The sequence below is a fragment of the Protopterus annectens genome, chromosome 11.part0 (assembly GCF_019279795.1).
Source record: "Protopterus annectens isolate FY-2018-M chromosome 11.part0, PAN1.0, whole genome shotgun sequence".
Taxonomy (NCBI): domain Eukaryota; kingdom Metazoa; phylum Chordata; order Ceratodontiformes; family Protopteridae; genus Protopterus; species Protopterus annectens.
In genome coordinates, this window is record NC_056745.1 from 1,152,969,906 (window position 1) to 1,152,996,630 (window position 26,725).

General features: G+C 39.9%; 1 protein-coding gene across 2 annotated transcripts in view; it reads left to right on the forward strand.

Annotated features, from left to right (window-relative positions):
- Positions 1-23,247, forward strand: part of ARMC10 (armadillo repeat containing 10) — a 388,435-nt gene extending 365,188 nt beyond the window's left edge. The window contains exons 6-7 of one of the 2 annotated variants that reach the window (XR_006366991.1): positions 19,144-19,284; positions 22,507-22,593. Coding sequence is in view for 1 of the 2 variants with exons in the window: in XM_044088513.1 (XP_043944448.1) it covers positions 22,507-22,770 (264 nt within the window). In the remaining variant the exon portion in view is untranslated. Of the gene's footprint in view, positions 1-19,143; positions 19,285-22,506 lie in introns of both variants that reach the window. The other variant, XM_044088513.1, reaches the window with a different exon arrangement.
- Positions 23,248-26,725: the final 3,478 nt, after the last annotated feature.

Here is a 26,725-nt window from a genome sequence, read left to right on the forward strand (position 1 = left end):
AAAGATTACATTTAATCTATGGAAGAATTGTTGCAAGATTAAGTGACTTACAAGATAGTTGATTTACCTCTTGTGAAAAATAGTTATTTAAAACTAGACACTTTGTTTGACATGTTTTGTCAGGGTGAGATAGATCATCAGACCTTTTCTTATTTACAAGTAGAATTTCCCAAAATGGCAGTACTTTTTGGGATTCCAAAAGTACAAAAGAATGATGTAAACCCCCTTTTAGACCTATTATATCTGCTGCAAAGTCTAAGACAGAGACATTGTCAATATGGTTGGATTTTAATTTTTATTTTGCTTCCCTAGTTGTAGTATCCCTTTACACTTCTATAGATCAAGAAATAGGGATAGAATATCTGAGAGAATATTTGAGTGTTTACACTAATTTTAATAATGCCAAAATTACTACCATATGTGCACTTATGGACCTTGTTTTAGATAACAATTTCTTTAAATTCAATGGCAAGTTATATAAACAGACATTAGGGGTAGCAATGGGGGCCAGAGTAGCACCTGCTTTTCCTAACCTAGTGATGGCAAATTGGGAGAGTAAATATTTAATAAAACATCAATTGTATGATAAAGTATTGATATATCGCCATTACATTGATGACCTTTTCTTTTTGTGGAAAGGTAGCCATAACAATTTTGTTTCTGATTTGAACAAATCTACAATGGATTTGGATGTAGTCTTGATTTCTTGGACTTGCATTTAACTTTTGATTTTCAGTGTAAGCAGTTTATTAATAAAATACATAGAAAGTCAGTTTTTTCCAACCATTACCTACACAAAGACAGCCTTTATCCACTACATATGAAGGGACAGCTCATTAGGCTAAGTAGGTTAACTTCTCAAGACACGATTTTCCTTAAAGAAGTAGATGTTTTGAGAAGTTTATTTGAGGTTAGAGGATATGAAAAGCATTGGTTGCAAAGGAATGAAAGAGAAGTTTTGGTCTTAAGGAAAGGCAAGTCCACTTTTAAGAGACTGTACATTTTTTTGTTCATTTCCACTTTCTATAACTAATGAAATGTGGTCTATAAGAGAAATAATTAGTGACAACTGGAAAATTCTGTTAGGCAACTCTGAGTTAGTAAAACTTCTTGGTTTACGGCCTTTATTTACGTACAAAAAGGTTATTAACATCAAGAGTTTACTTGAACAAAGTTCAAATTTTAACAGTGATATGAATAAAGTTTCTGTACACGAGAAAGGTAGTTATGCTTGTAACGCCTGCAGACAGTGTAGGTATATTAGTAATATGTCTTCAGTTACTTTTAGTCACAACAACAAAACTTTTTGGTCTAAGGGATATTACACGTGCAAAAGTGAAATGGTTGTGTATGTTGCACAGTGCTTTTCATGTTCAAGTTATTACACTGGAAAAACTGTCAGGTGTCTGAAAAGACGAATTTATGAATATCTGTTGGCAATAAAGAAGGGGGAACATACTAATGCTCTGGCAAGACATGCCGCTATTTGTGCTAATTTTAAAAAGTTTGTATTTTCTGTCTTGGATAGTGTCAATCAAGATATGTTTTCTGGAGATTATAAAACTTGGTTGGAATGTAAGGAATCTCTGTGGCAAATTTACCTGGCTGCAGATTGTGCACCAGGTTTAAATGACATCATTAATATAAAATGCTTTTTGCAACTCAAGTAGAATATTTTTATGTATTGTTTATGTGTGTGTGTATATATATATATATATATATATATATATATATATATATATATATATATATATACACACTTTATTTTTTTATGAGATTATTAAGTGACTATTGTGTGCAGAAATATTTTTAAATTATGAAATGATTAATATATGAAAATTAGGAAAGTATGTGGTTAATAGACACATCACAGATCATGTGACATGATAATTGAGTATTTAAATGTCCTTTTTGGGTGGATGGATGTTTTCTGAGGAAGTTCACAGTTATTAAAATGAATGAAAGCTTATATCTGGTGTCAGTGCTTTCATGTGGAATTGGTTTGGCGTTTCAACCTTTTTTTCCTTTTCATTTGTGAAGTTATCAAGTTTTGCTAGTTTGTGTTTAGTCCTAAAATATTATTCATTACCATAAATATAAAATATATCTCCACTATAAAAAAAAATATTAATAAAAACAATGCTGGAACATAATGAAAGATTCAAATGGTATTTTCATTCATTATTGTTATCCTAATCTGCCATCTAGTGGTCAAAATAAAAATAACAGTATTGTTAAAGATTGCTGCTCTTAACTTTAGGACAGGGGCCATTAACACTGCTTCATTCAAGTCTGGTGACTTTGTGGCTTCTAAAAATCAATTGCCAGAATAGCTCTCTGTATTCAAGTCATGTCTCCCATAGTCTTGTGTGTTTTGGTACTACTTCTAACACAAAAAAAATGATCAAGCATCTCGACAAATTAGTTTGTGTTTATATAATGCATTTTTATCACATTTATTCCTTCTATCATAGTCATGTTCGTAAATTTTAGTTCTTAGTTTCCTTTCTGTTTTGCCTATGTAGAATGACGAACACTTGTCACACATTGCTATATATACTAATCCACTTGTGTTGCAATTTGCAAAACTTCTATTGTTAATCAGTTTGTCCCTGCCAAGTATACAGTTTCTCCTTTGTAAATAAACGGGCACTGTGGACAATGGCCACATTTATAAGTGCCCACTTTTCTTCCTTGTGAACAATTTTAGTACCATTGTTATTTTCTAAAATGTTTTTAATATTCTGCCCTTTCCTATATATAAACTTTTATGTTTTTTTTTTTTAAATTACCTCCAAATCAGGAATACAATTAAATGTATCCCATTCTTTTTCTAAAATCCCCCTTATCACAGCTGAGTCTCCATTAAAATCAGTAACAAAAGCGTCATCAAATTCATTATTCTTGCTATTTTCTCTACCTCTTGTATCATTACTGGATGAATTCTCATGCCCTAAAATGGGTGCAAATCTGCCCTTTCTACCTTCTAAAACTTCTTGTTCAATTTCTTTTATTAAATTAGTCAAAAATCCACATTCTTCTAAAAAATCATTATCTTTTGTAGTCATTCTGCACTCTCGCACAAACTGTCCCTTAACTATTCCCCTTTTCTGGTGCAAAGGTTGGGCACTGGTATAGAACAAATATGAGTTTGAGAAGGTGTCTTTTCTGTATACTGTTGAAATAATGCTACCCTCTCTTCCTTTTTACTAGTTATGTCTAAATAATTCATCTTCCCATGGTCTATTTTGTAAGTAAATTATAAAAAATGAAGTAGTCCCAGAGATGTAGTTAAAAAATTCCAAAAATCTTTCCTCTGTATCTACCCCAAAAAAGACAGATATCATCCTGGTAGCGTTTTAAAAATTCCAGCAATTCGCATAATCTGATCTAAGTACAAATTTCTCCTCCCAATAAGAAACGATAATATTGATGTAAATGGGGGCACACCTAGCCCCCACTGCTACACCCCGAAGTTGCTGGAAAAATTCTCCTTCATAATGTATAAAGTTGTTTTTTTAAACTACATCCATTAATGTTAAAATCAGGTGAAATTCATTTTTATTAAATTTTCCATACTTAACCAAAGGTTCCTCAAACCAACACATACCTTCTTCGTGTGGTATTGATGTAAATAGGTCCACTACATCAGTAGTAATAAAAGTAACTATCATTCTACAGATTTGGTTTTATACTTTTCAACATATCCCAAGAGACTTTTAATACACTGACTCTCCCATCGAAGATATTTCTTTCAATTTAGTGTCCAACAGCTTTGCTAGAGAGGCAGTAACCAAACCTTCAGAAGCCACTATGGGTCTCAAAGGGGGATCCAAGGTGCTTTTATGAACCTTGGGAATCATTCTATCCACATCTGCCTCTAAGACTCCTGGAAGAATGGGAAGAAGAAGCTTAACAGGGAGTTCTAGAGTGGCAGAGCCTCTCTAGCCAAGAGGGGACCAGTCCAGAGAGGATGCATAACGGGGCAGGGTGCACTCTTTCAGCTCTGAGAGAACTGGATCTGATAAGGCAGACCTTGTATCCGAAACAGTTGGATCTGAGGATTTGGTCTTTGGATTCGACAGTTTCAAAATCTTCCAGGTGGCTCCTTGGTTGGATACGAAGTAGTAGTGGAAGATCTAGATGTTTCAGGTAGTCATTTTCTCTACCCTTTTTGGCGTGGCCATGTGGGTTTAGCAACAGTCAATGACACTTGAAAAAGCTGTAGGGAGAAGTCCATTCAAAATCAATTTATTCTTTGTGTGGACCAAAGCTCTTGGATTTAAAAATATCTCCATATCTCACAAGGGACATTCAAATGGGGAGGGCTCAGATAATAGACACAAGACTTGTGGGCATCAGACAAAGGCATCTTGTGCCCACAATCTTTACAATTTTTGAAACCTGAACGTTTTTTTAGCCATTATACTAGTAAACATCAAAGACGAAGAAGGCAGAAAAGTTTTTTTTTTTTTTTTTAATAGTAGGAAGGAAAAGAAAAACTATCAACAATGGTAGAAAGGATTACTGTAATGGTAGAAAAGACAGATGGGGAAAACCTACCAACAATGGTATCAAGCTACACATAAAAAACACATAGGGATAAGGAAGGCTAGCTTATATAAAAATACGAAGTATAAAATAGAAATAAACTAGAAAGGCATAATATGAAAAAAACATTTATAACTCACTAAATGCTCGACAGCTGACAGCAACCATGTCTGTACGCGAAGGCAGCAAACGAGATCTGAGGTATGGAGGGGGACTACAGCATTATGGATAAGGGAGGAGCTTGAGAGTTTGCAATAGCCACGAGCTGTAAAAAGCAGTCAAGTTGGATCTGAGGATCAGACCTGAATCCACATGTTGAGGAAAGAATGAAAACTTGACAACATCAGATCAATTTGTTTAAGGGTGTGAAAAAGTTATGAATGTTTAATTTGAATTCTAGGTTGAAAAACAGGGATGCATGCGACCTTGTCTGAGGACTCCAAGCACCTAACTACAGAGTCAAGCACCTAACTACAGAGTCAGCACAAATCAGCAAGTCATCTACATAAGGAAAATGCTGATGCCTAAGGTTCTTTAATAGGAAATCAGTGGAGCCAGACACTTTGTAAACAAACGAGGTGCAATAGCTAGCCCAAACAGTTATGAGGAGAACTGATAATGTAAGCCAGACACAGCATATAAATTCCTGAAATTGGGAGCAATAGGAATGACAATAAGTGCCCTTGGGATCTACAGCCATCATGAAATGGTGGTCAATAAGCAACACTAGGGCTGACTGTAAGGTAAGCATTTTGAATTTAGGAACTTTTACAAACAAAGGTGTTTAGAAAGGACGATCTAAGATGGGTTTCCAGCAGTGCTCTATTTTGGTTCCAAAAAGATTCTGGGGAAAAATCTTTTGCCTTTGTGCATCACAGGTACTGGTTCTATTATCCATACTTCTACCATGTGATAAAGCACTGGAGGAAACAGCTCTGTCTGGTCTTATGGGTGTGGGGGAATTCCCTTAAATGGAAGATTTTCTATCCACTGCTAAATGTATCCTCTCTGAATTACTGTCAGAACTCATTTGTCTGAAACTACTTGTGGCCAGGTTGTGGGGGGGTGTACTGTGACTCTGCATAGCCATTCCTTTGCAGGGGCCGATTCTTTTACAAAAGGAAACCCCTCTTGTTTGGTTTCAAAGCATTATCATCCTGCCATTTCCTTTTGGATCCCTGACTTTTTTGGCTGGGATTTTTGTTCGTTCTGCCCTTTGAGTAAAGGTGCAATGTTTGGAGACATACCTTTCAACATCTTAGTGAAAGAAATCTGGACAAATCCTAAAATAGCATGTATTTTCTGAAGAATATGAAGTCGGAAACTCAAATGCCCTGCATTATTTACATTATTTAGTGACTTCAATCCTCAGGATTTGCAAGAAAACCACACATTTTAGGAAAAAGAGAAGAAAAATATGAGACAAAAATCTGGACATTCTGAGAAAATGTGGACAGTTGAGAGGTGCGTTTGGACAGACTTTGGGTACATGAAACATCCTAAATAGCCCATACATTAATTTGCCTCAATGCTTGAGAATCTGTGTGCCAGAGCACTTAAACACCAATTCAGAACTTAAAGGTACATTCAAAATTTCGGCTTTTTAATCATCAGAGAAATTCAAAGTCAAATTAGAAACAATTTCACTCATACAAGTCTTTTGCTCTGCAGGTGAGGATGCAGCAAAACTTATCCAAACTGCATGCATACTGTAAAACAAATTTCCACATATGGCCTTGATAATTTAACATTCTAAAAGCTAGGTTACTAGAAAGAGATATCCTTTTGCCCTGAACATCTAATCATTTTTTCCATCTTTAACAGGGAGCACTGGATTAGATGAAGCCAAGGACCTTTTATTTGAGCAGGCAGCTGGGTCAGCAGTCAAACGAGAAAAGTAACCGGTCATATTCGTGGATACCCTATATTTTATCTGAGCCTTTCTACGGACTGCTGGAATAGATACTGGTGTCTTACAGGCAGCTCTATAAACATCTTCCAAGGTTGGTAAGAGGGAGCAATAGCCACAGAATTGGGCATCTCATTCTCTCTAAGGTCATATACCCTGCCTAATTTTGGCGTAGTTCCAGACATCTCCCAAGCAAAAACATCAGTAAATCTACCAATCATTTGAGGAAACGTGAACACTTGTTTGGACTTTTGCTCAAGTTCACCTTCTGAAAAATCAGAGTGACTGGACTCAGGGTCAACCAGGAAGTCACTATTGCCCTCAACAGATTCCTCATCATTCTCTGAAACAACAAAAAGGTCTCTAGCCAAATTAGCACTAGAACCATGGACGGGAACAAAGCTATAAGAATTAGCTGGCTGCAAAACACTCTTAACCAAGGAAACCCATGTCAGCCTTAAAAACAGCTATAATTATCAGCTGTACGATGAAGCTTAAGTTTCCTTTTCTTTTAATCTTCATTACTAAATATAATACTCTGTCTCCAAATATTGTATCTGGTAGGGGTCTCTTACCCTGGACTACTCCTGCACCTAAAGGGTTTGGTTCTCCCATACCTGCGCCAGGTACTGGAACAGCTCCAGAGGATGTGTCTAAACCCCTTCCATAGTGGCTGGCAAAGTTACACTATAGGGAGATGAGGCAAAAGGCAAGCAGGCTGAGCAATGGCCCTGACAAAATCACATAGGCTAAGTTACATTTTATTTTTTTTTTCTTTTTAGGTCCAACTGGATGTGATGGAATTACCAGAGTTAGGATCAATCATTAATTCAGGAGGGAGAACACCTGCCAGAATAATAAACTGACATTACATGTTAATGTATCACAATAAGCACTTAAAGTTTCTTGTAATAAAATATGTTTCAGAACAACTTAACTCTGCCAAACTGTTTTATCATCACAAAAAAAAAAAAAAAAACAGTTTGAAAAGTGTTTAGAAGTCTTTCCCTGGGAGAAGTTAAAATTCCAGTACACAAAGTCCAAAACCAAATTAGGTAATGTACCAAACCGGGGTTAAAATTAGCTCCATACACTTTAACCATGTTAGACTGCCATAAAATAATGTTTAACAGCAATTTAAACAAAAATTTTCTTGTCTGAGAAATTCAGATAATTTGGGGTAAAATCATGATCCAATGTTAAAAACACACAGGGCAGAGTCATACATATTGCACATAACTTATAAATGCTGAAAATATCCATGGTCTGCAATATTTTCCTGTAAAAAGGTGAAACTAAAGTAGAGTAACAACAGTAAAGATAGCATGAGACAGCTCCTAATGTCTACTGACACACATACATGTTGGACTTCTGAGAGAAATACTACATGCTTCCTCAGAAACAGTAAAAACAAGCATTTTTCAAAGTCAGAAGCCATATAAAACACTGCTACATGCAAAAATTCCCACAGGAATAACTGTAAACACTGAAAGAAAAAATATTAAAATAACTATTTACTGTAAACAAAAATAAAAAGAGAATAATAAGTCTACAAATAAAATGAGAGAGAGTTCCCATATTGGGCTTTTCTGCGTAGTAAACTGAAAAAAATCAGCACTAGATCCTGTGAAGATTCACAGGTCTTCTTTGGATAGCAGAAAAAGACTGAACATTCACTTCCTGTGACAGCTGAAGACTTGCAAATATAGGAAATAAAGTGCTCGAACCCAAACAACTAAAAAAAAAAAATGTCAAAGGAGCACTTTGGAAGGACACACCAAGCTGTAGAGTTAAAATCCTTTAATTCTACAGTTAAAAAACGATAACCTGAAAACGAACACACAAATGCTCACAAGTTAAAATGGGTTTTCGTCAAGATAAAGACTTCCTCAGATGAATGCATACCTCCTAATTGTGCCTTCTTTGTACTACAAACAGTAAAAATCAACCAGTCAGAGAAATCAAGTGTGTGTTTGAAAAAGCTTGCAAAAAGTTATAAAAAACAATAAATTCTTCCCATAAAAAGTGTGTGTAGTTGTAATAAATAGTCCTAAAAATATCATTCATTACCATAAATATAACATATGCCCACTATAAAAAATATTAATAAAAACAATGCTGGAGCATAATGAAAGATTCAAATAGTCTTTTCATTCGTGGTGGTGCTGCGGTAGCATTGTCGCCTCACAGTAAGACGTTGTCCTGTTCGATTCTCGGCTAAAGCGTCTTGTGTGTGGAGACATGCGTGAATGGGTGTACCTTCGTTTTAGGTTGTGCGTCAGGGCTGGCAACTCGGCACGTAAAAATCTACTGCCAATCATTAGCGGACCGGAGTTCCGCTGTGGCGACCCCTAACCGGGAAAAGCCAAAAGACACAACAACATTCATTATTGCTATCCTAATGCGCCACCTAGTGGTCAAAATAAGAATAATAATGTTAAAGCTTTGCTGACAGTGGCCAGTGACATGCTTCATTCAAGCCTGGTGACTTTGTGGGTTCTAAAATCAATTGCCAGAATAGCTCTCGTATTCAAGTTGTGTCTCCCACAGGCCCCCTTATGTCTTTTGGTACTACTTCTAACAATAAAATGATAAGTGCCTTGACAAATTAGTTTGTTTATACAATGCACTACCACATTATTTCTTATATTATAGTCATGTTCGTAAACTCTAGCTCTTAGTTTCCTTTCTGTTTGACTATATAGAATGACGAACACTTGTCTCACATTGCTAGGTATACTAATCCACTTGTGTTGCAATTTGCAAAACTTCTACTGTTCATCAATTTGTCCCTACTAACTAAATATACAGTTTCACCTTTGTAAATAAATGGGCACTGTGGACAATGGCCACATTTATAAGTGCCCACTTGTCCTTCCTTTTGAACAATTGTATTACCATTGTTATTCTCTAAAATGTTTTTAATATTCTTCCCTTTCCTATATATAAACTTAAATGTTTTTAAAATTACCTCCATATCAGAAATACTATTAAATCTATCCCATTCTTTTTCTAAAATCCTCTTATCACAGCTGAGTCTCCATTAATAGAATGATGAGAAAGTGTCTCTTATCATAGATACAGACGGGATTTTTTTCTGGCTCCTACCTCTTTGGGTCAGGACACAGTTATTAGTGTCACTCCACCCATCTTGGCTCCTTCTCAGATCAATCCTTTGACTTTGGAGCCCTTGGATCTGAGCCTTCCAGGACCATCTGTATCTGCTCCGAAGATGGTTGTGTCTTTGGATCTGATACCCTCTCTGACTGAACCTGCTCCAAATGTGTTGGAGCAGGATGGCTCTTGGAGCCGAAGCGTCATTGTCAGTTCTGAGGTGCTAGAGTCGACTCCAAAGCTGTCCGAACCATCTCTGCCCGTCAGGTCTTCAGCATTGGACAGGTCGGCTCTGAGTCCTGCCTCAGGTGGGCTGCCTTCGGTCAGAGGGAGCCAGCGGTCCAGAAGCATGTCTTCTCAGCTCCATTGGCTTCCTTCTCTCCAGGGCATTCTGCCTTTGAGGTAGCAGAGAGAGAATATTCTCTTTTAGAATTCAGACAGTTCTAACCCCCTCAGATCTACCGTCTGGTTCTCAGATGTATTTATGCTGTGAGCCTCATCACTCTACTCTACAGGGACAGCCAGCCCAAAGTTTCCAGGCCACCCAACAGGGTAGCCTTATATCTTCTGATACTTGTTTGGAGCACCACACCAAGGAAATTTCTAGGAAGAGAAGGTGCAAGAGGAGGCACTTAAACTGATTTTGATGAAAGGGAAGGTTCCCCAAGATCATCACCTGATGACGTCTCCTTTGGAGACATTTTGGAGATCCTTAAGCAAAGGGGTGGTTGGTATACTGATAACCCTTCCCAAGAGGAATCGGTATTCTGGAGGCATTTGGGTCTGGCCCATGTACTTCTTGGATGACTCTTCCCACCAGCAAGCTCATTGAGTTGATCTCTTGGTGGGCATGGAAGGAACCAGATTCTGTTGAACCAGTCCACAAGAGACCAGATAGGATCCTGGAACCACCAAAGGGAAAAGAGTTTTGGAGCAAAGCAATACCAGTAGATGCCATGGTCATAGAGTTCTTTCTTTGTGGTCACCGCTATGAGCAAAGTTCATCTTTTCATCCTATCAGGGAGTCTAGGGCGATGGATAGATTTGGGAAATGGGTTTATGCTTCTGAGACTTTCGCACTTAGATTGCTGAACTATTTGGCACATTTCACCAGACTTCAGAGGGATTTGATTAAAGAACTCTCCAAATCCCTCTCAGGAGCAATAACTGCTGAGGCACAGACTTCCATTGCATCATAGTTGGCTATGTTACAGTCCATTACTAATTCATCCATGAGGCTCACTTCACATGCAGTTAAAGGTACCTCAAGGGCAGCAGGTTCAAGCTTTTCCATTAGGAGGCATTCCTGGGTGTACTTGTGTGATTTTGCAGAACCCTTCAAGTCCTCCATTATCAGTGCACCTTTTAATGGAAGTTCCTTGTTTGGCCCTAAAGTTAAAAACACACTCTTCAGGTGTGAGCAAGATGGTAAGACCCTGTCTGTCTGCAGTGGGCATATGTTTTTCAACTCATCAAAGAACCTTCTCTAGGAATCAGTGAGGTGGTAAATGTGGTTCAGAAAGTCCCAGGGTCCTTTCCATGATCCACTTGGAGATAGTTCCCCCCCAGGACAGAGGGGGAACTCTAACGGAAGATGCTGCCTGCATGGCAGCGGAGGCCTGCAGAACCAAGGGTCAAGAGATTCCTTTTCTGACTGACCCTATTAGTGCTCTTGAAAAGAAGCCCAATTGTCCAACTTTGGAGTCAGGGGTCATCTGTCCCTGCACCACAGAGCCTGTCTAGATATTACAGAAGATACATGGGTACAGAGGATTATCTCCAGAGGTTATATAATTTCCTTTTCCCTATGCCCCTTAAACAGCAAACAGAATTCCTGCTGTTCCATCTGGTCAGGGGAAAGTAGCAGTTCTAGAAATAAAAAAGCTCCTAGAAAAAAAGAGTCGTACAAAAGCCCCCCCCCCCCCCCCCCCAGACCAGAAAGAATCCAGAACTTACTCAAGATTCTTTTTAATGCCAAAGAAAACAGGGGACTGGAGACCAATTTTGGATCTTGGCAAACTGAACAAATCAGCTAAGTATACAAGGTTCCAAATGGTCATGGTTCAGTCCATTTCTTTCCTGCACAAGGACAACTGGATGCCCTCACTAGATCTTTAGGATGCATACTATCACATAAAAGTGAACAGGTGATCCAGGAGATACCTACACTTCCAGCTGGGAGCCAGTCATTACTAATTCAGAGCACTGCCCTTTGGCTTCATCACAGCCCCCAGGGTGTTCACCAAATGCCATGACAGTTGTAGTAGCTCACTCGCGACTACAAGGATTCCAAGTATTTCCTTACCTGGACAACTGACTTATAACTGCTCTGACCATGCTTCTACTGATCAGAACAAGAGTTTATGTACTCCAGTTGTGCTCTCATCTAGGCATTACAGTCAGTCTCAACAAATCTCAGCTATCACCAGCTGAAGTGCTAGAATTCATAGGAGCCTTCTTCAACACTGTATCAGTGATAGCCGCCCTTCCCTTGTCAATGGTACAAACTATTCAATTTCAAGTCCAAAAAATAATTCAAAGTTCCTCGCTGTCAGCCCGACTGATTCTACAGGCTTTAGGGTTAATGTTTATTTCCACAATTCTGGTTTCATTGGCAAGATACCATATGAGAATTCTTCAATGGACCCTGGTGACTCTGTGGTTCATCTTGTACCAGCCCTTGTACTCCCAGATCAGAATAATTCAGGCACATAAAGGGTATCTCAGGTGGTGGATTTGCTCAGAACAGATTTTACAGGGCTGACCTTTCATACTTCCTCAGCCCAAGGCCATAGTGACTATGGACAGATCCCAGTTCTGGTGGTGTTGGGGAGTGTACTTCTTGGGAAAGACATTCTAAGGCACCTGGTCCTCCAAAGAGGCCAACACACATATCAATATCCTAGAAATGACAGCAGTCCTCCTGACATTGCAGGCCTTCCAAGAATCTCTCCCTTCAGGAACTATTGCAATTCAGACGGACAATATGTCATTAGTCTGGTATATCAACAAAGAGGAATCAGATCTTGCCCCTTTCTGATAGCAGTGTACATTCCAGGGAAATCCAACATGATAGCAGACAAGTTGAGCAGGTCCATCCTATTGCCTCACAAGTGGTCTCAACAAGAAAATTGCAGAGAAGATATTCTGTCAATGGGGCCAGTCATGCAGCAACCTCTATACATCTCCCCTCAACAAGTGCAGCAGGTTTTTTGCCATAACCTCACCACTGGGGGAGTCGCTGAGAGGTGCTCTCCTCCATAATTGGCTCCCGGTCTCCTCTATGCTTACCCTCCAACTCCCCTGATTCCCAAGTTTCTTCAGAAAGCATCTCAATTAAAGAGCAAAGTAATCCTCATTACCCCTTTTTGGCCTCATCAGATTTGGTTTCCCTTTTTTTGGCCTCATCTAGTTCATCCCCCTTGGATCCTGGATCCAATTCCAGACTTTCTATCTCACCCCTTCAGACATGATTAGGCAAAAAATGTCTGGGTGAAAGTTGATTCATGATTTCTCCGATTCTGCTGATAGCTAGACAGCCCAGGCTGTCCTCCCCTGTCCATCACCTTCTTTTGTCTTCCCACAATGATTCTATTGGAATGATTTACAAAAGTAAATGGAAAAGATTTTTTTTTTTGGGCACAACAGAAAAACACTGATCCCTTTTCAGCAGCAGTATCAGCTGCTATTCCTAATTTTTATGTCTGAGTTGACAGTTCTACCTTAGGTTCATCATGACTCTGTAAGGCATTTATAAAAGGAACCCTTTTACTGAAACCTTCCTTTAAAGATCTTAAACCACCATGAGATTTGAATTTAGTGTTACAAACCCTGACTCAATCACCATCTGCACCAGCTGCAAAATGTGAATTAAAGTTTTTAACTTGGAAAACAATATTTTTGGTAGTCATTACATCAGCTAGGAGAGTTTCAGAACTACATGAGTAAAAACCAAGAAAGTGTTTAACAAATAATAAAGTGGTTGACTGTGAAGAACTTGCAATCTTGGTGGTTTACATACTATTTCAGAGTTTCAGAACTGCAAGACTTATCTTCTAAACCTCCGTATTTGATTTTTCATAAAGACAGTGTGTCCTTATGAACCAATCCATCTTTTCTTCCTAAGGTGGTGTCAGGATCCAAAATTAATAAGTCTATCAACCTTCCAGTCTTCTTCCCAAATTCCTCAGAGAGGAATACATTTTACATTTGTTGGATGTTCACAGACAATAATTAAATTTTTATCTGCATAGAAATGACAAATGTAGAAAATCAGATCATTATTCGTCCCCTTTTCAGAATCAAGATTGGGAAAGCCATTTACCAAAACAACTTTAGGCAAGTGGCTAACTGATTGATTGCATTTCCTTTGTCTACAGTAAACTGGATTTATCCCTGACAAAAACCCTTGACAGCTCATTCAACTAGAAACATAGCAACTTTTTCAGCATTTCTAGCCAGATGTTCCATGGATATTTGTACTGCAGCTACTTGGGCTACCATAACGTTCCACCTATATTGTCCATTTTCATTCTTCCTGAACTCCCGTCCAACCCCCTGCCTTCTTGTTTATGACTTCTGGAAGAATGAGAGGATACTGGAGGAACCAAAGTTACTCTTTTTGAGCTCCAGCTATTGGTTTCTCATATAATCATTATTTCGTAACATTGTTATTTAGCAATAAAGAGCACCAAACAAGATCTGAGGAGTGGAGGAGGACTACTGCATTATGGTAAGGGAGTAGCTCAAGAGTTTGCAGTAGCCACAAGCTGTAAAAAGTCGGTTCCAAGCCTACATGTTGAGGAAGAATGAAAATGGACAACACAGATGGAATGTTATGCTAAGTACATAACTATTTTATGTTATGTTGTTCTATCTTGCCTTCATTCTTACTGGATGGGTTCGGAGCCGATCATCGCCTCGGTCAAATATACTAGCTCGAAGTCTCTAACTTGGCTCGTGGCAGGAAGGTATCCCATCATGCAGTGGTGTAATTCCCCAAATGTCATTTGCCACTTTACGAGTTCAAATGATTAAGTCCTTTAAAAAGTTTATTTTTTCCCTTTTTTAAGCTATTTTTAGCTTTAATAATTACTTAGTAGTTAGTAGTTTTCTCTGTAGTTTAACTGTGTGCTGTACTTTCGAGTGCTGTTTATCTTCCTGTGTGTGCACTTTTGGTGGCCGTCGTTAGGTCTTTTTTGTTTTATTCCCGTTTATGGTAGTGGTGTAGTTTAGTGCTAAGGTATTAGTTAGTTTTATACTTATATTAGCTTGTTTCAGTTAGAGAGCTAATTTTCCTGTTGTGTATTCCCGTCGCTTGCAACTCTACTAGGTCCGTTTGAGTTAGAGAGCCTAATACCCGTTTAATTTAGAGGGCAGAGTTGTTCTCCTTGTGCCTATCTTGTAGACATGTTTGTAGTGTGGAAATACTGTTTCAGACAAAAATATTTTGTGTGTGTTAGTTTTTTCTGAAAGTGTGTTAAGCTTTACCTGTAATTTTCAGTGTGGTTTCCTAAAATGTCTAAGGAAATTAGAGAAAAGGAACCCAAGCCTTCAGGGTTCAAAAAGTGTCATAAATGCTCCTCTCAGAAGATGTCCATCACTGATGGGTATAACATTTGCGTCTGTTGTTTGGGAGCCATTCACCTCCAGGAAACTTGTACCTTTTGTAACTCCTTTAGCTCCCTTGTTCTGCAGGAGAGAAAGAATAAGCTTATACTCAAAGGGCTCCTGAAAACTTCCTTTGAGGAGGCTCTACATAGCACTTCCTCTTCCAGTAGATACTCTTCATCTAGGAGTGATAAGGCTTCTTAATGGCCATCTCCAGCTTCTTCGGCTCAGTCGGAGCCACCACTAAAATTGGTTAAAACCTCTGATGGCTCCACAGCCCTCAGAACCAATGGAGATCATGGACTTTGGGGTACATTTTTCTGTTCCTTTAAGACCTTACCTTGAAAGTCAGAAGAGTGGGAAAATATAGTTCAAAAGATCCCAGGAAGTTTTTCAAGATGCATTGAGGTGAATCCTTCCCCAGGGGGCAGAGGGGGAGGCAATAATGGTAGACACCATCCTATAGGCAGAGGGGGTCCGCAAAACCAGGGTGACTGCAATTTCTTTTGCTCCTGGCCCTACCAGCGCTCCTGAAAGGAGGCACGTTTTCTGTACTCTGGAGGCAGTCGGGGGGGGGTGCATTTCTTTGCATCCAGAAGCCTGGCGCAAGAGACAAGTGGGTACAAAGTATGATATCCAGAGGTTATTCCATTCCTTTTTGCCATCCTGCCCCACAGATCAGAAAAATCCCGGATGTTCCATCCAGTCAAAGGGAACAAGCGACTGTAGAAATTCAAAAGTTGCTAGAAAAAAAGAGTCATCCAAGAAGTCCCCGCAGACCAAATAGGATTTGGAACTTACTCAAGATTCTTTTTAGTACCAAAAAGAACAGGGTACTGTAGACCCATTTTGGATCTCAGCAAGCTAAACACATCTGTGAAGAAGTCCAAGTTCCGAACGGTGACACTGCAGTCAATTCTTCCCTTTTTAGGGAAATACAATTGGATGTGCTCAGTAGCCCTCCAAGATGCGTACTACCACATAAAAATGGACAGAGCATCACTTATACTTCTGGCTGGGAGCCAGTCATTACCAGTTTCGAGCTCTGCTCTTTGGTCTGACTACAGCCCCCAGAGTGTTCACCAAATGCATGGCAGTAGTCATGGCTCACTTGGGACATCTGGGATTCCAAGTGTTTCCGTATCTAGACAACTGGCTCCTTACTGCCACCACCAAGCATCGACTTCAACGGGCAAGGACACCACTCTTCAAAACTTGCTCCCAGTTAGGAATTAGGGTCAATTTACAAAAATCTGCCTTGTTGCCCTGTCAACATATTACATTCATAGGCACAGATCTCGACACTGTCTCTATGATGGCCCCGACATCCGCAGGACAGGGTTTCTGTTCTCAGATAACCAATAGTCAACCTTTTACCCAGGAACAAAGCGAAGGCAGAGACAATTTTGAAACTCCTAGGGACTATGGCTTCAATGATCACTTTAGTTCCCCTGGCCAGAATGGATACGAGAATTCTTCAATGGCTTCTATTTGCTCAATGGTCATTGCTAGAACTTCCCATGTCTCTCCTAGTCAGGATCACAGACTCATGCAAAAAAGGTCTCCTATGGCGGCTTCAGTCTGACCAGGTGACCATAGGATGATCCTTTGTCCCACAACTACCTGTAGCTGCAGTGACCATGGACGCCTCCCAGATTGGGGGGGGGCATTATCTGGGAAGGACAGTCCAAGGCACATGGTGAGAATACGAGGGCCATCTGCACATCAGTGTCCTAGAGATGAGAGCAGTGCTCCCAGCGTTGCAGGCACTCCAGGACTCTCTTCCACTAGAAACGATTGCAATCCAGTCAGATAACGTCTGTAGTCTGGTACATAAACAAGGAGGAACCAGATCAATACCCCCTTTGTCAAGAGGTGCTGAGAGTATGGCAATGGGCAATTTCTTCCCAACATTTTCTGATAACGCACATCCCGGGGAAATCCAATGTGATAGTGGACAAGTTCAGCAGGGTGATTTTGAATGCCTCATAAGTGGTTTCTAAACGAAAACATAGCGGAAAAAATCTTTTGAAAATGGGGCCAGCCTTGCTGCAGTCTTTTTGCCACTCCCATGAATGCCAAATGCAGCAGCTACTTTGCCCTAATCCCCACTTTGGGGGAGACACCGAGAGGTGCACTCGTTCAAAATTGGTCCTTGGGACTGTACACTTTTCCCCCTTTCCCCTAATACCCAAGGTCATCCAGAAAGCAAAACTCTTGGGAAGCAGGCTGATTCTCATTGCCCCATACTGGCCTCGTCAGATTTGGTTCCCTTTTCTCTGGCCTCACCTACAGGAGAAGCCCTGGTTTCTGGACCCAGTTCCAGAACTTCTGACGCATGTGTTTGGAACTCTTCATCCTGCTCTCCAAACCCTCAATTTGACAGCATGGCTGCTCCACTTCCAAACTTAGTCAGGCTTCAGAACTTTACACCAGCAGTAAAACACATTTTGGTATCCTCTCACAAAGCTTCGACAAGAAAGTTATATGCTAGTAAATGGAAGAGGTTCTCCTACTAGGCACAAGGGAAAACATTGACCCTTTCTCTGCCCCAATCAGTTCAGTTTTGGAATTTGTTGTGGAACTTTTTCAGCAAGGCTCTGCAGCAGCTACAACCAGAGTCCAACCAGCTGCAATATCTAATTTCCACATTGGTGAATATACTCCTAACCTGATGTCACACAAATTATGTAAAACGTTTCTAAAAGGGACTTGTTTATTGAGACCTCCCATTAAAGAGCCTCTCCCTCCATGGGATTTAAATTTTGTCCTGATTCACCTTTACCTCTTTTTGAGCCCTCGTCATCCTGTGATCTCAAATTCCTTTCTTGGAAAACTATTCTCCTGGTAGCCATTACATCTGCAAGAAGAGTCTCAGAGTTGCAAGCTCTATCTATCAAGCCACCATACCTGATTTTCCATAGAGATAGAGTATCCCTATGTACTAACCCATCCTTCATGCCAAACGTTTGTTCCCAAACCAGTCTAAATCAATCTATTGAGCTCCCAGTGTTTTTCCCAATCATAGCAACCAGGCAGAGTACAAACTTCAACAGTGGGATGTGCATAGATATCTTAGGTTTTATCTGCATAGAACTAAAAATTTCAGGAAAACAGATCAATTGTTCATTCCCTTTTCTGAAGCAAAAAAGGGCATGCCAGTTTCAAAAGTTACGCTTTCAAATTGGCTCTCAAATTGCATTACCTTTATATACTCCTCAAATGACAAGAACTTACCATTCAAAGTAAGGACCACTTGATCAGAGCATTAGCAACATCTTCTGCTTACCTGGCCAGATTGTCAATGGACAGTATTTGTGCTGCTACTTACATTTATTACTCATTACAAAGTGGATTTGGCCTCCAGGGACAGGGCCTCCTTTGGTTCCACTGTGCTCAAAGGTGCTAGGGATGCTGTCCCATCCAGTAAGAATGAAGGCGAGATAGGACAACATAACAAAGAAGTTATGTACTTACCATAACGTTCCATGTTTGTTGTCCATCTCACCATTCATTCTTATGACCCTACCACCTTCCCCCACCCAAGGACTCCTAGAGGTGAGGTTTTCCTTCCTTACTAAGGAGCTCCTTTGTAGTTTTTCCTTATTGTTTCTTTACCTGCTGTTTTCATTGGTAGTTTTCACAGATTATTTCTAGTTGGCAGCAAACAAGTTCTGAGGAATTACACCACTGCATGATGGGATACCTTTCTGCCATGAGCCAAGTTAGGCACTTCGAGCTAGTATATTCGGCCGAGTCAGAGCTGAGGATTGGCTCCGAACCCATCCAGTAAGAATGAATGGCGAGATGGACAACAAACATGGAACGTTATGGTAAGTACATAACTTCTTTTTTTTCCTGGGATGTTCGATGGATGCAGTAAAGAAGATGGCCTTCCTGCCAAAAGACAAAGTTAAGTTCTAACTTATCGGGCATTTTCTTGGATTTTTCTCTTCTAGACTTGGCCTCAGGAAAAGAGTTCCTCAAAATTCTAGATCTTATGGCATCAATGATTCCACCAGCCAGACTATACACATGAGAAAATACAATGGTACTTGAAAAATTGTTGGATCCAGCACCTTCAGCTCTTGGATTTCCAGGTATGGGTAGTTGTGTTTGTGAAACAGGAATAGCAGTGGTGGTGGGGAAAACTGTGTCTGAATTCAGGACTTTCTTTCTGTCTTAAGACCCCACTCAGTCCATGCTGTCCAGATGGAACTTCAGATTTGCATGGAGAGCAGTGTCTATGAGAGTTCAAGTGCAAGGCTTGTGGAGTCGTCAGGTCACAACAAAGCACATAAATGTAAAAGAAATTTTGTCAGAGATTCAAGCGTTAAAATTTCCTTACCACTTATGGACTCTGGGTCATCTTCTAGTGGTCACAGACACTACCACAATGTGGTACCTGAACAGGCAAGGGAGTATAAGGTCACACAATATTTGCTGGTTGGCAGTGATGGTCTGGGAGTGGCTCTGTGGCACTTTTCTAACTCTTCAGACCTCATACATTCCTGCAGAGCAAAATATAGTGGCAGACAGTCTAAATAGTTTCTTAACCAGCCCTTACAAGTGGAATCTCCATGTAGAGGTCTTCCAGGACTTGATCCAGGTGTGTGAAATACCTCAAGTAGATCTTGTTGCCTCCTTTCAAAATGGACAACTTAAAAAATTATGTTTAAAACATCCTTGCAGTCATGCTTGGAAGACAGATAGTCATCATTCCCATAGTCAGAAATGTTCCTGTGTGTATTTCCACCCTTTCCAATGATCCCCATGGTACTTCTAAAGATTCAGAAAAAAATTCCAAAGATCATTGTGATAACCCCCTTTTGGCCCAGGCACAATTATTTCTCCCTTTTAATGGAATTGACAAAGGGCACTTACCACAGCCTTCCTCATAGACTGGATCTGCTCACATGGCATCAAAGGCAAATGGTACACAGACTTTGAGCAATTGCAACGGACAGCCTGGGTTATTCTTTTTCAATACCTTTTAGACACTTGTTCCATGAGAATGTGCAGCAGGTATTTAATGAGCCAAGAAAAACCTGTGAATAGAAAATTTTATGTTTACAAGTGGAAGAGGTTTTCTCTGTGGTGCCTAGCCAGTTACAGAGGAGAGGTCTCGACAGGGTTCTGACCCCTTTGGATTTGAAATATTTGTGTGAGCTACATGGAGATGTTTTTTCATATGTTTCTATCAAAGTACATATTGCGGCCATCTCAGCTTGTCTGTCCAGGTATCCCCCTCTTTTGTCTCTCTTTATGGTCAAAAAGTGTATGAAAGGAGTGCTGCGTGTTAGACCCCCTTGAAAAGCAAATTCCTCCTCCCTGGAATTTCAACTTTGTTCTTAAAAAATTGACCTTACCTCCCTTTGAAATTGCCTCTCAGGCTGATTTACTTGGAAGACTGGTTTACTCATTTCTCAGACATCTGTAAGACAAGTCTCTAAGCTGCAAGCTCTCATGGTCAGAGAACTCTATCTTATTTTTCACAAGAACAGGGTTGGGTTAAACACTAATCCACCATGCATACCTAAATTTTTTCTGAATTTACCTTGAATCAAGCCATCAATCTCCCAGTGTTCTATCCTGATTCAAAAAGCAAGGGAGAAAATATTCTACATATCTGGGTTGCCCACAAGTAGCTCAGGTACTACCTTTATAGAATAAAGCCCTTTAGGAATGCTGAACAGCTCTGTCTCCTATACAGTGGTTATGAAAGGGCATCCTGTTCCTATGCAAAGCAATGCATGATGGTTGTCCTCTGCTATTTTTTGTTACTCCTACAATGGTAAATCTGTTCCAGGCAAGGTTAAAGCTCACTCAACTAGGGCCTTATCCTGTTCAATGGCATATTGGAAAGGAATGAACTAAAAAGACATTCAAGAGGCAGCAGCCTAGTCTCCTGTTCATACCTTTACAAAGCACTACAAACTAGATTCCTTTTCAGGGTCCTGAGCAGGCTTTTCTAGGGTCATTCTCCAAGGGCTCCTAGATCCTTATCCTTCCACTTCTCAATTAGGGTAAGCTTTCAGAATCTAAACAAAATGCTACTGAGGCAGTGGGAACGATGAACATACTACAGTTGAACAGTGCACCCACCCACATCCCCCAGAATTTGCATAGTCAATCTGGGTTTCAGACTCTTTAATTTGGTTGTAGTTGGATTTGGTTTTTATATGGTATTGTGACTGGCTGTAAATTTACTCTTGTTAGATGATACTGGCTTCATGTAGTTTCCTCTCCTTCATTGTGGAAGAGAAAAACCCTGAAAACCTACTTCCTGTGACAGCTGAAGGCTTCCCTCTTAGGATATGCTCAACCATTCAGCTATCACAGGAAGAGAGCGCTAGGGGAGTCTAAGCTTTTGAAAGTTAGCCAGTACTGGGTAATCTTGGCAGATGACCCAAAATTTCACTGAGGCAGTCAGGAATTTGAACATCTACTGTTACAGGTAAGTAGAAGATGCGCAATTGTACTTTACCATCTGCTCCACAGAGCCACCCAAGGATAGTGAGCCACATTATGACATGGCAAATTTTCCCTTTGGACTTCATTACATGTAGTGTTTCCACTCACTCTAGTTTGGTCAAGCCCATGTCAAAGACATTGCATTTCCTTATGGGAAGCTCTGCTACCTGTTGAAAGCAGCATTCCATAGTGCTTCTACTATCACCATTCTATACCTTACTGCTTAGGTGGGCACATCCTAGTTTACTTACAGCAGATTAAAGTCACCTGACATTGTATTTCTGAGTCTGTTGTAATTTCTGTTTCCTGCATCTCAGCTCTGCAGCTAAACCCCAGTGTTTGAATATATTTGTTGGTATGCTAGTTGAAAGTAATTGCAAAGATCAGTGATTAGATTATAGATGAAGTGTAAGTGGGACATCACAACTACCATTGTAGTTTTGCCTGCCAGGTTTGTAACATATGGTTGTGATGTTAAAGAAAAGCTGCAGGGAAGAAGTTACGTTGCATAGCCTCGAGAAAGTAGATGCCTTAATATACAGTGTGTGTATAGATATATCTACAAATACTGCATATTAAGGCTTCAGTGTTATTTATTTATTTATTTTATTTTATTTTTTTTTTAACCAGGGAGGGATCTGTACTTTTATTTTCTGTCATGATGGTTTTTACTTAGTTGAATGATTTTCAGCAAATTTTTAAAAGGAAATGGGTAGTGAAAACATAAAGGTTTTAATAAGCAATTTTTACACAGAAGCAGCAGATAGGAAAGTCTAATTCCTGGCAATCTTCATATAGCGGCAATGGAGAAGAATGAAATACTTACATATGTTTTCTTTTTTGTTTAGCCTCCATCATCATTTATTTCACTATTTGACAGCTGCAATAACAGAGATATTCTTCTTCGCCAGCTGATATTTATAGCAAACCTAAAGGAGAACTTAAAAAAAGAAGCACAAGAAGACATTCAGTGTATTTGTGCCAATGATTCTTTTTATTCTTTACTCTTTGGGAATTCATCTTTGTTGCCACAGAAACTTGCCTCTTTATTGCTGCATCAGGATGCTGATATGAAGCTACAGGCTGCAAGAATTCTTACAAGACCGTTCTAAGTGTGTTGGTTAATCACCACCAAATGTCATAAATCATCTAACACATGAAATATTCAGGGTTTCCTTTTGTTTGGCTTAAAGAGGAGTTAATCAGTGGCAAGTTGAATTTCTTGCATAAAACTGCATATTTTGTTGGACTTAACATCTGAAAAAAAAACAGCATAAATAAACATTTGTTTGACTGTAGTTTATATTGTACTCATTAGATTAAAAAAGTTGAAAATAGTAATATCTAGTGAAATGAAAGAAATAGTAGTAGAGCGTTTTGGAGAAGTTCATATAATGTATTTAGACTTTTTTTTCAGAATCAGGCGAGATGTGCATAAGGCAGTTATTATTTACAGGAAGTAGAGAGAGATACGTTTCATTGTAATACTTTGACTGTGACCAAACTGAAGATCAGTTTGAGAGAATAGATGAGACAGTCATTTGATATTATGTAGACTTAGATTAAATTAATCCAATTTGTGCTTTTAAGGTTTGCTTATTTATTTGAAATGATACTGAAATTACTTATACCTGGTTCTAGTTTTTCAGAGATTTTCTTTCTTTGTTACCTACACTTTACCACAGTTCTTAAGAGTCTGCAGTGGCTGCTTGTTTAGCCTCCTTATAACCTCAAATATTTTGCCATAGTTTACTTAGTCTTGCTGGTTAAACCTTATATGGTGGAGCTCCTGGTCCTCAAATGTACATTGACCATTGTGTTCTTCCTCCTCCTTGAGACTACTGGAGTTTCTAGGGTGTGGCTGGAAACGTCTAGAGTTTGCTTCTTTTATTATCAGACTTCACATGCCTACACCCTTCTTTCCCAATGGTAGAGGGAGTTTCCCGTGTTGGCGGGTTTTAAGATGTCTGTCAAGATGCAGCTGTTTACCTTGGCATTTGAGTAGCCATGATTGGCATTTTTGTATATGCATTTTAATATAATTAAGATGCTCATTGCACCTGCTGTGTTTGTGTTTTAATAATATTAATTATATATTGCTTGGTAAACAAGCACTTAAATTTGAATCATTTTCAGAAAAAATATTTGATAATCTTAGAAAGTAGGCAGTAGAAATGTACTTATAAAGACATAGCAAAGCTGTGTGCGCATTACAGATGTCGTAGCTTACTTCTTACTTAGTATCACTGTACTGAATTTGTTTTTGGCTTAAAAGTAAGTGGGAAAACAGGCTTATGTTGAGTCTGGCCAGGCTTATCAACTTCATTTGGTGGCAGGGGTCGTCTTAATGCTTGCCCAGAAAATGTGATAGTAATATTCAGGTAGTGTGACAGAATTCAAGATCAACACACGTGACAAATCTGGGATGGTCATCATAAAAGACATTGCTGCAGGAATTATAAAATGTATGGAGGTGAGTTGAGAACTGATGAGTGGATAGCTGGCCTGGTCATTTCTGCAGGGTCTCTTGCCATCATTGTCAGTGAGAACAAGGTTACAAACAAGAGTGCAGTATACTTTTGCTATGTATTTTTTTTCTGCCAGCAGATGTGCTACGCACTTGTTGGCCACATCTTCGGCACTTGAGATTAGTGGTAGGGTAGATATGTCAGTATACTCAGCTAAGAAAGACCATGTGAAATAAATACTGCCACATGTATAGCTGACAATTGAATGAACCTTATAAGAGAATGCAGATTTTTTTCTTCAATCTGAATAAGTGACTGCAGCATCACATACTTGCCTCAGTAAGTCAAACTGGGGAGGTTAAGTCTTGAATCAGATTGTATGAGACTCACTTGAATTTGTCATTGGAGGATTTATACAGCTGTACTCATTTAACATAACCTACAATGGTGGGATTACAGAGCAGCATACTGGAAGGATCTCCATATGTTGGGAGTCAGGATATTGTCAAGCTTGACCGTAACAGACAAGGTCAGAATTAAGGATAATACAGTTATGTGAAGTGCTCACATAATAGTAGATATCCAAACTCATTCTTGCCTCTCCAGATCCTTACATTAGAGTGTAACCACTAATAGATTTCATTGCCTGACTTCTCTTTTTTTCTTTAGTAGTGACCCTGTAGCTCCTTCCTACAGTCTGTGACGACTAGTTCCCTTCAGGTCAGAGGGGTTAGACTGGTGAGCCAGCCTAGAGCTAAACCTCTGAAGAAACCCTGACTAATAGCTTCCATACAGAAATACTGTGGACTTGCCCAGAATTCCATCAAAATAGAGTAACAGAGGAGTTTACCCCCAGCATGGCTTTGGAAGAGATACACATTTGTCAATGTTCAGGTTACTAGCTGTGAGCATCGACACACCTGTCAGTGTTCACGGCAGTAACCTGAAACTATTACCATGGTCCACACTTGCAATTCCATGTCATGTCACAGCTACTTCCTTTCAGTGACCTCAGCAAGGCAGGGCTGCTGGCACATCAGGCATCTCTCACCAAGACACACTAGGCAACAACTTAACCCTCAACACAATATGGAAAGTAGAACAAACAACACTTAAAATTTGACTTATGTCAACTTACGTACCTGAAAGAACTTGGGAGAGGTAAATGGAAACCTTCACTAGACAGAAGTGGATTTGGTTATAGCTCTCCAATATTAAATCACCCATTCTTGTTTCTCCATATCTTTGTTGTAGGATCTGGTAGCAAGCCATGCATTTACAGTCAGGTAGAAACACATTTTCATATTCCTTGAAGTACTAATTTAGCAAAGCATACTCTTGATTTATACTGTCAGTCTAACTTGTATTGTTTCCTGAAAATATGGATTGCAGATCAGGTGGCAACATCAGAAATCTCAAGCAAAGGATCCCCTTTGAAGAATGCTGCCAAAGCGGCCACTCCCTTAGTAGAGTTTGCCATTAAAGGGCTTTGCAAGGGCATTTCCACTTTAAAATAGTAGATGGCAATAAGACCAGCTCAGCATATGGAAATAGATTGCTTGCTTCAATGGAATACCCATCCTATTTGGAGCAAAAGAAGCTAACAGTTGATTTCACTTCCTGTAAGCTTTAGTCCTGCCCTTACAAATTTCAAGCTGCCTTCTGTGATGTCCACTGTGAATCAATCACTCCTTGAAACTCTGAGGAGAGTCATAAAGGAGAGTAGCTGAATCTTCTGATGTTCATCGTGTTTCACTGTTGCAGTCATAACTGAAGGGTGCTCCTGCCGGCAGGCAGCCCGAGGTCGGCCAGAATCCCAAAGTCTGGGTCCGGCGTCGGCTGTTCAGGCTAGTACCCTGACGTCAGTACGCTCTGGTACATAGCCCTCAGCCGACGCCATCTTCTCCAGTCTTTCTTGCCGTGCGGTGGAAAGCAGCTCGCAAGTCGTTGGTTGGCGATTTTCGTACAGCGTTTTTTGGTGTTGTCGGTCCGAAGTTCTTACTTCTCTTCTCAAGCTAAGTACCCCATTGGGGAATCTTTTTCTTGTTCCTCCGATGTCAGAAAAAGTTAATAATTGTATTACGTGTGGGAAACAAATACCTCATAAAGATTTCCACTCTTACTGTCTACCTTGCTTAGGCCCTGACCACGACGTTTCTTGTTGTCGGTTCTGTGCCAGGTTTAATTCTCGTACTATCAAACGCAGGTACGACTGGGCTTTGAATTATTTTGGCAGACGCTTCAATTACAGAATGTCGTCGGACACTACCGGAATTCAAAAGAAGCGCAAAGACAAGGACAGGCCTCCGAGGTCCAAACAGGACTCGTTGCAGCTGGAGCCGACGTCCGGTTCGGCGCTTTTGCAGCCCCTGTCGTCCGCCACTTCTGAACCAATGGCCGATACGGACTCCCATGGGGAGCCATCAAGGCCTTCTATTTTATTTGCTGCAGGACCTTCGGACGTCGCTCCCTTGGATGGGTCCGGAACCACTGTGCAGGTACCGGCTTCTGAGGGGGTATTCAGGCCTACTCACATCACTATTGCAAAGGCAAAGTCAAAGACTCCTGTTAACTCTAAAGCTCCTGCTCAAGCTTCTTC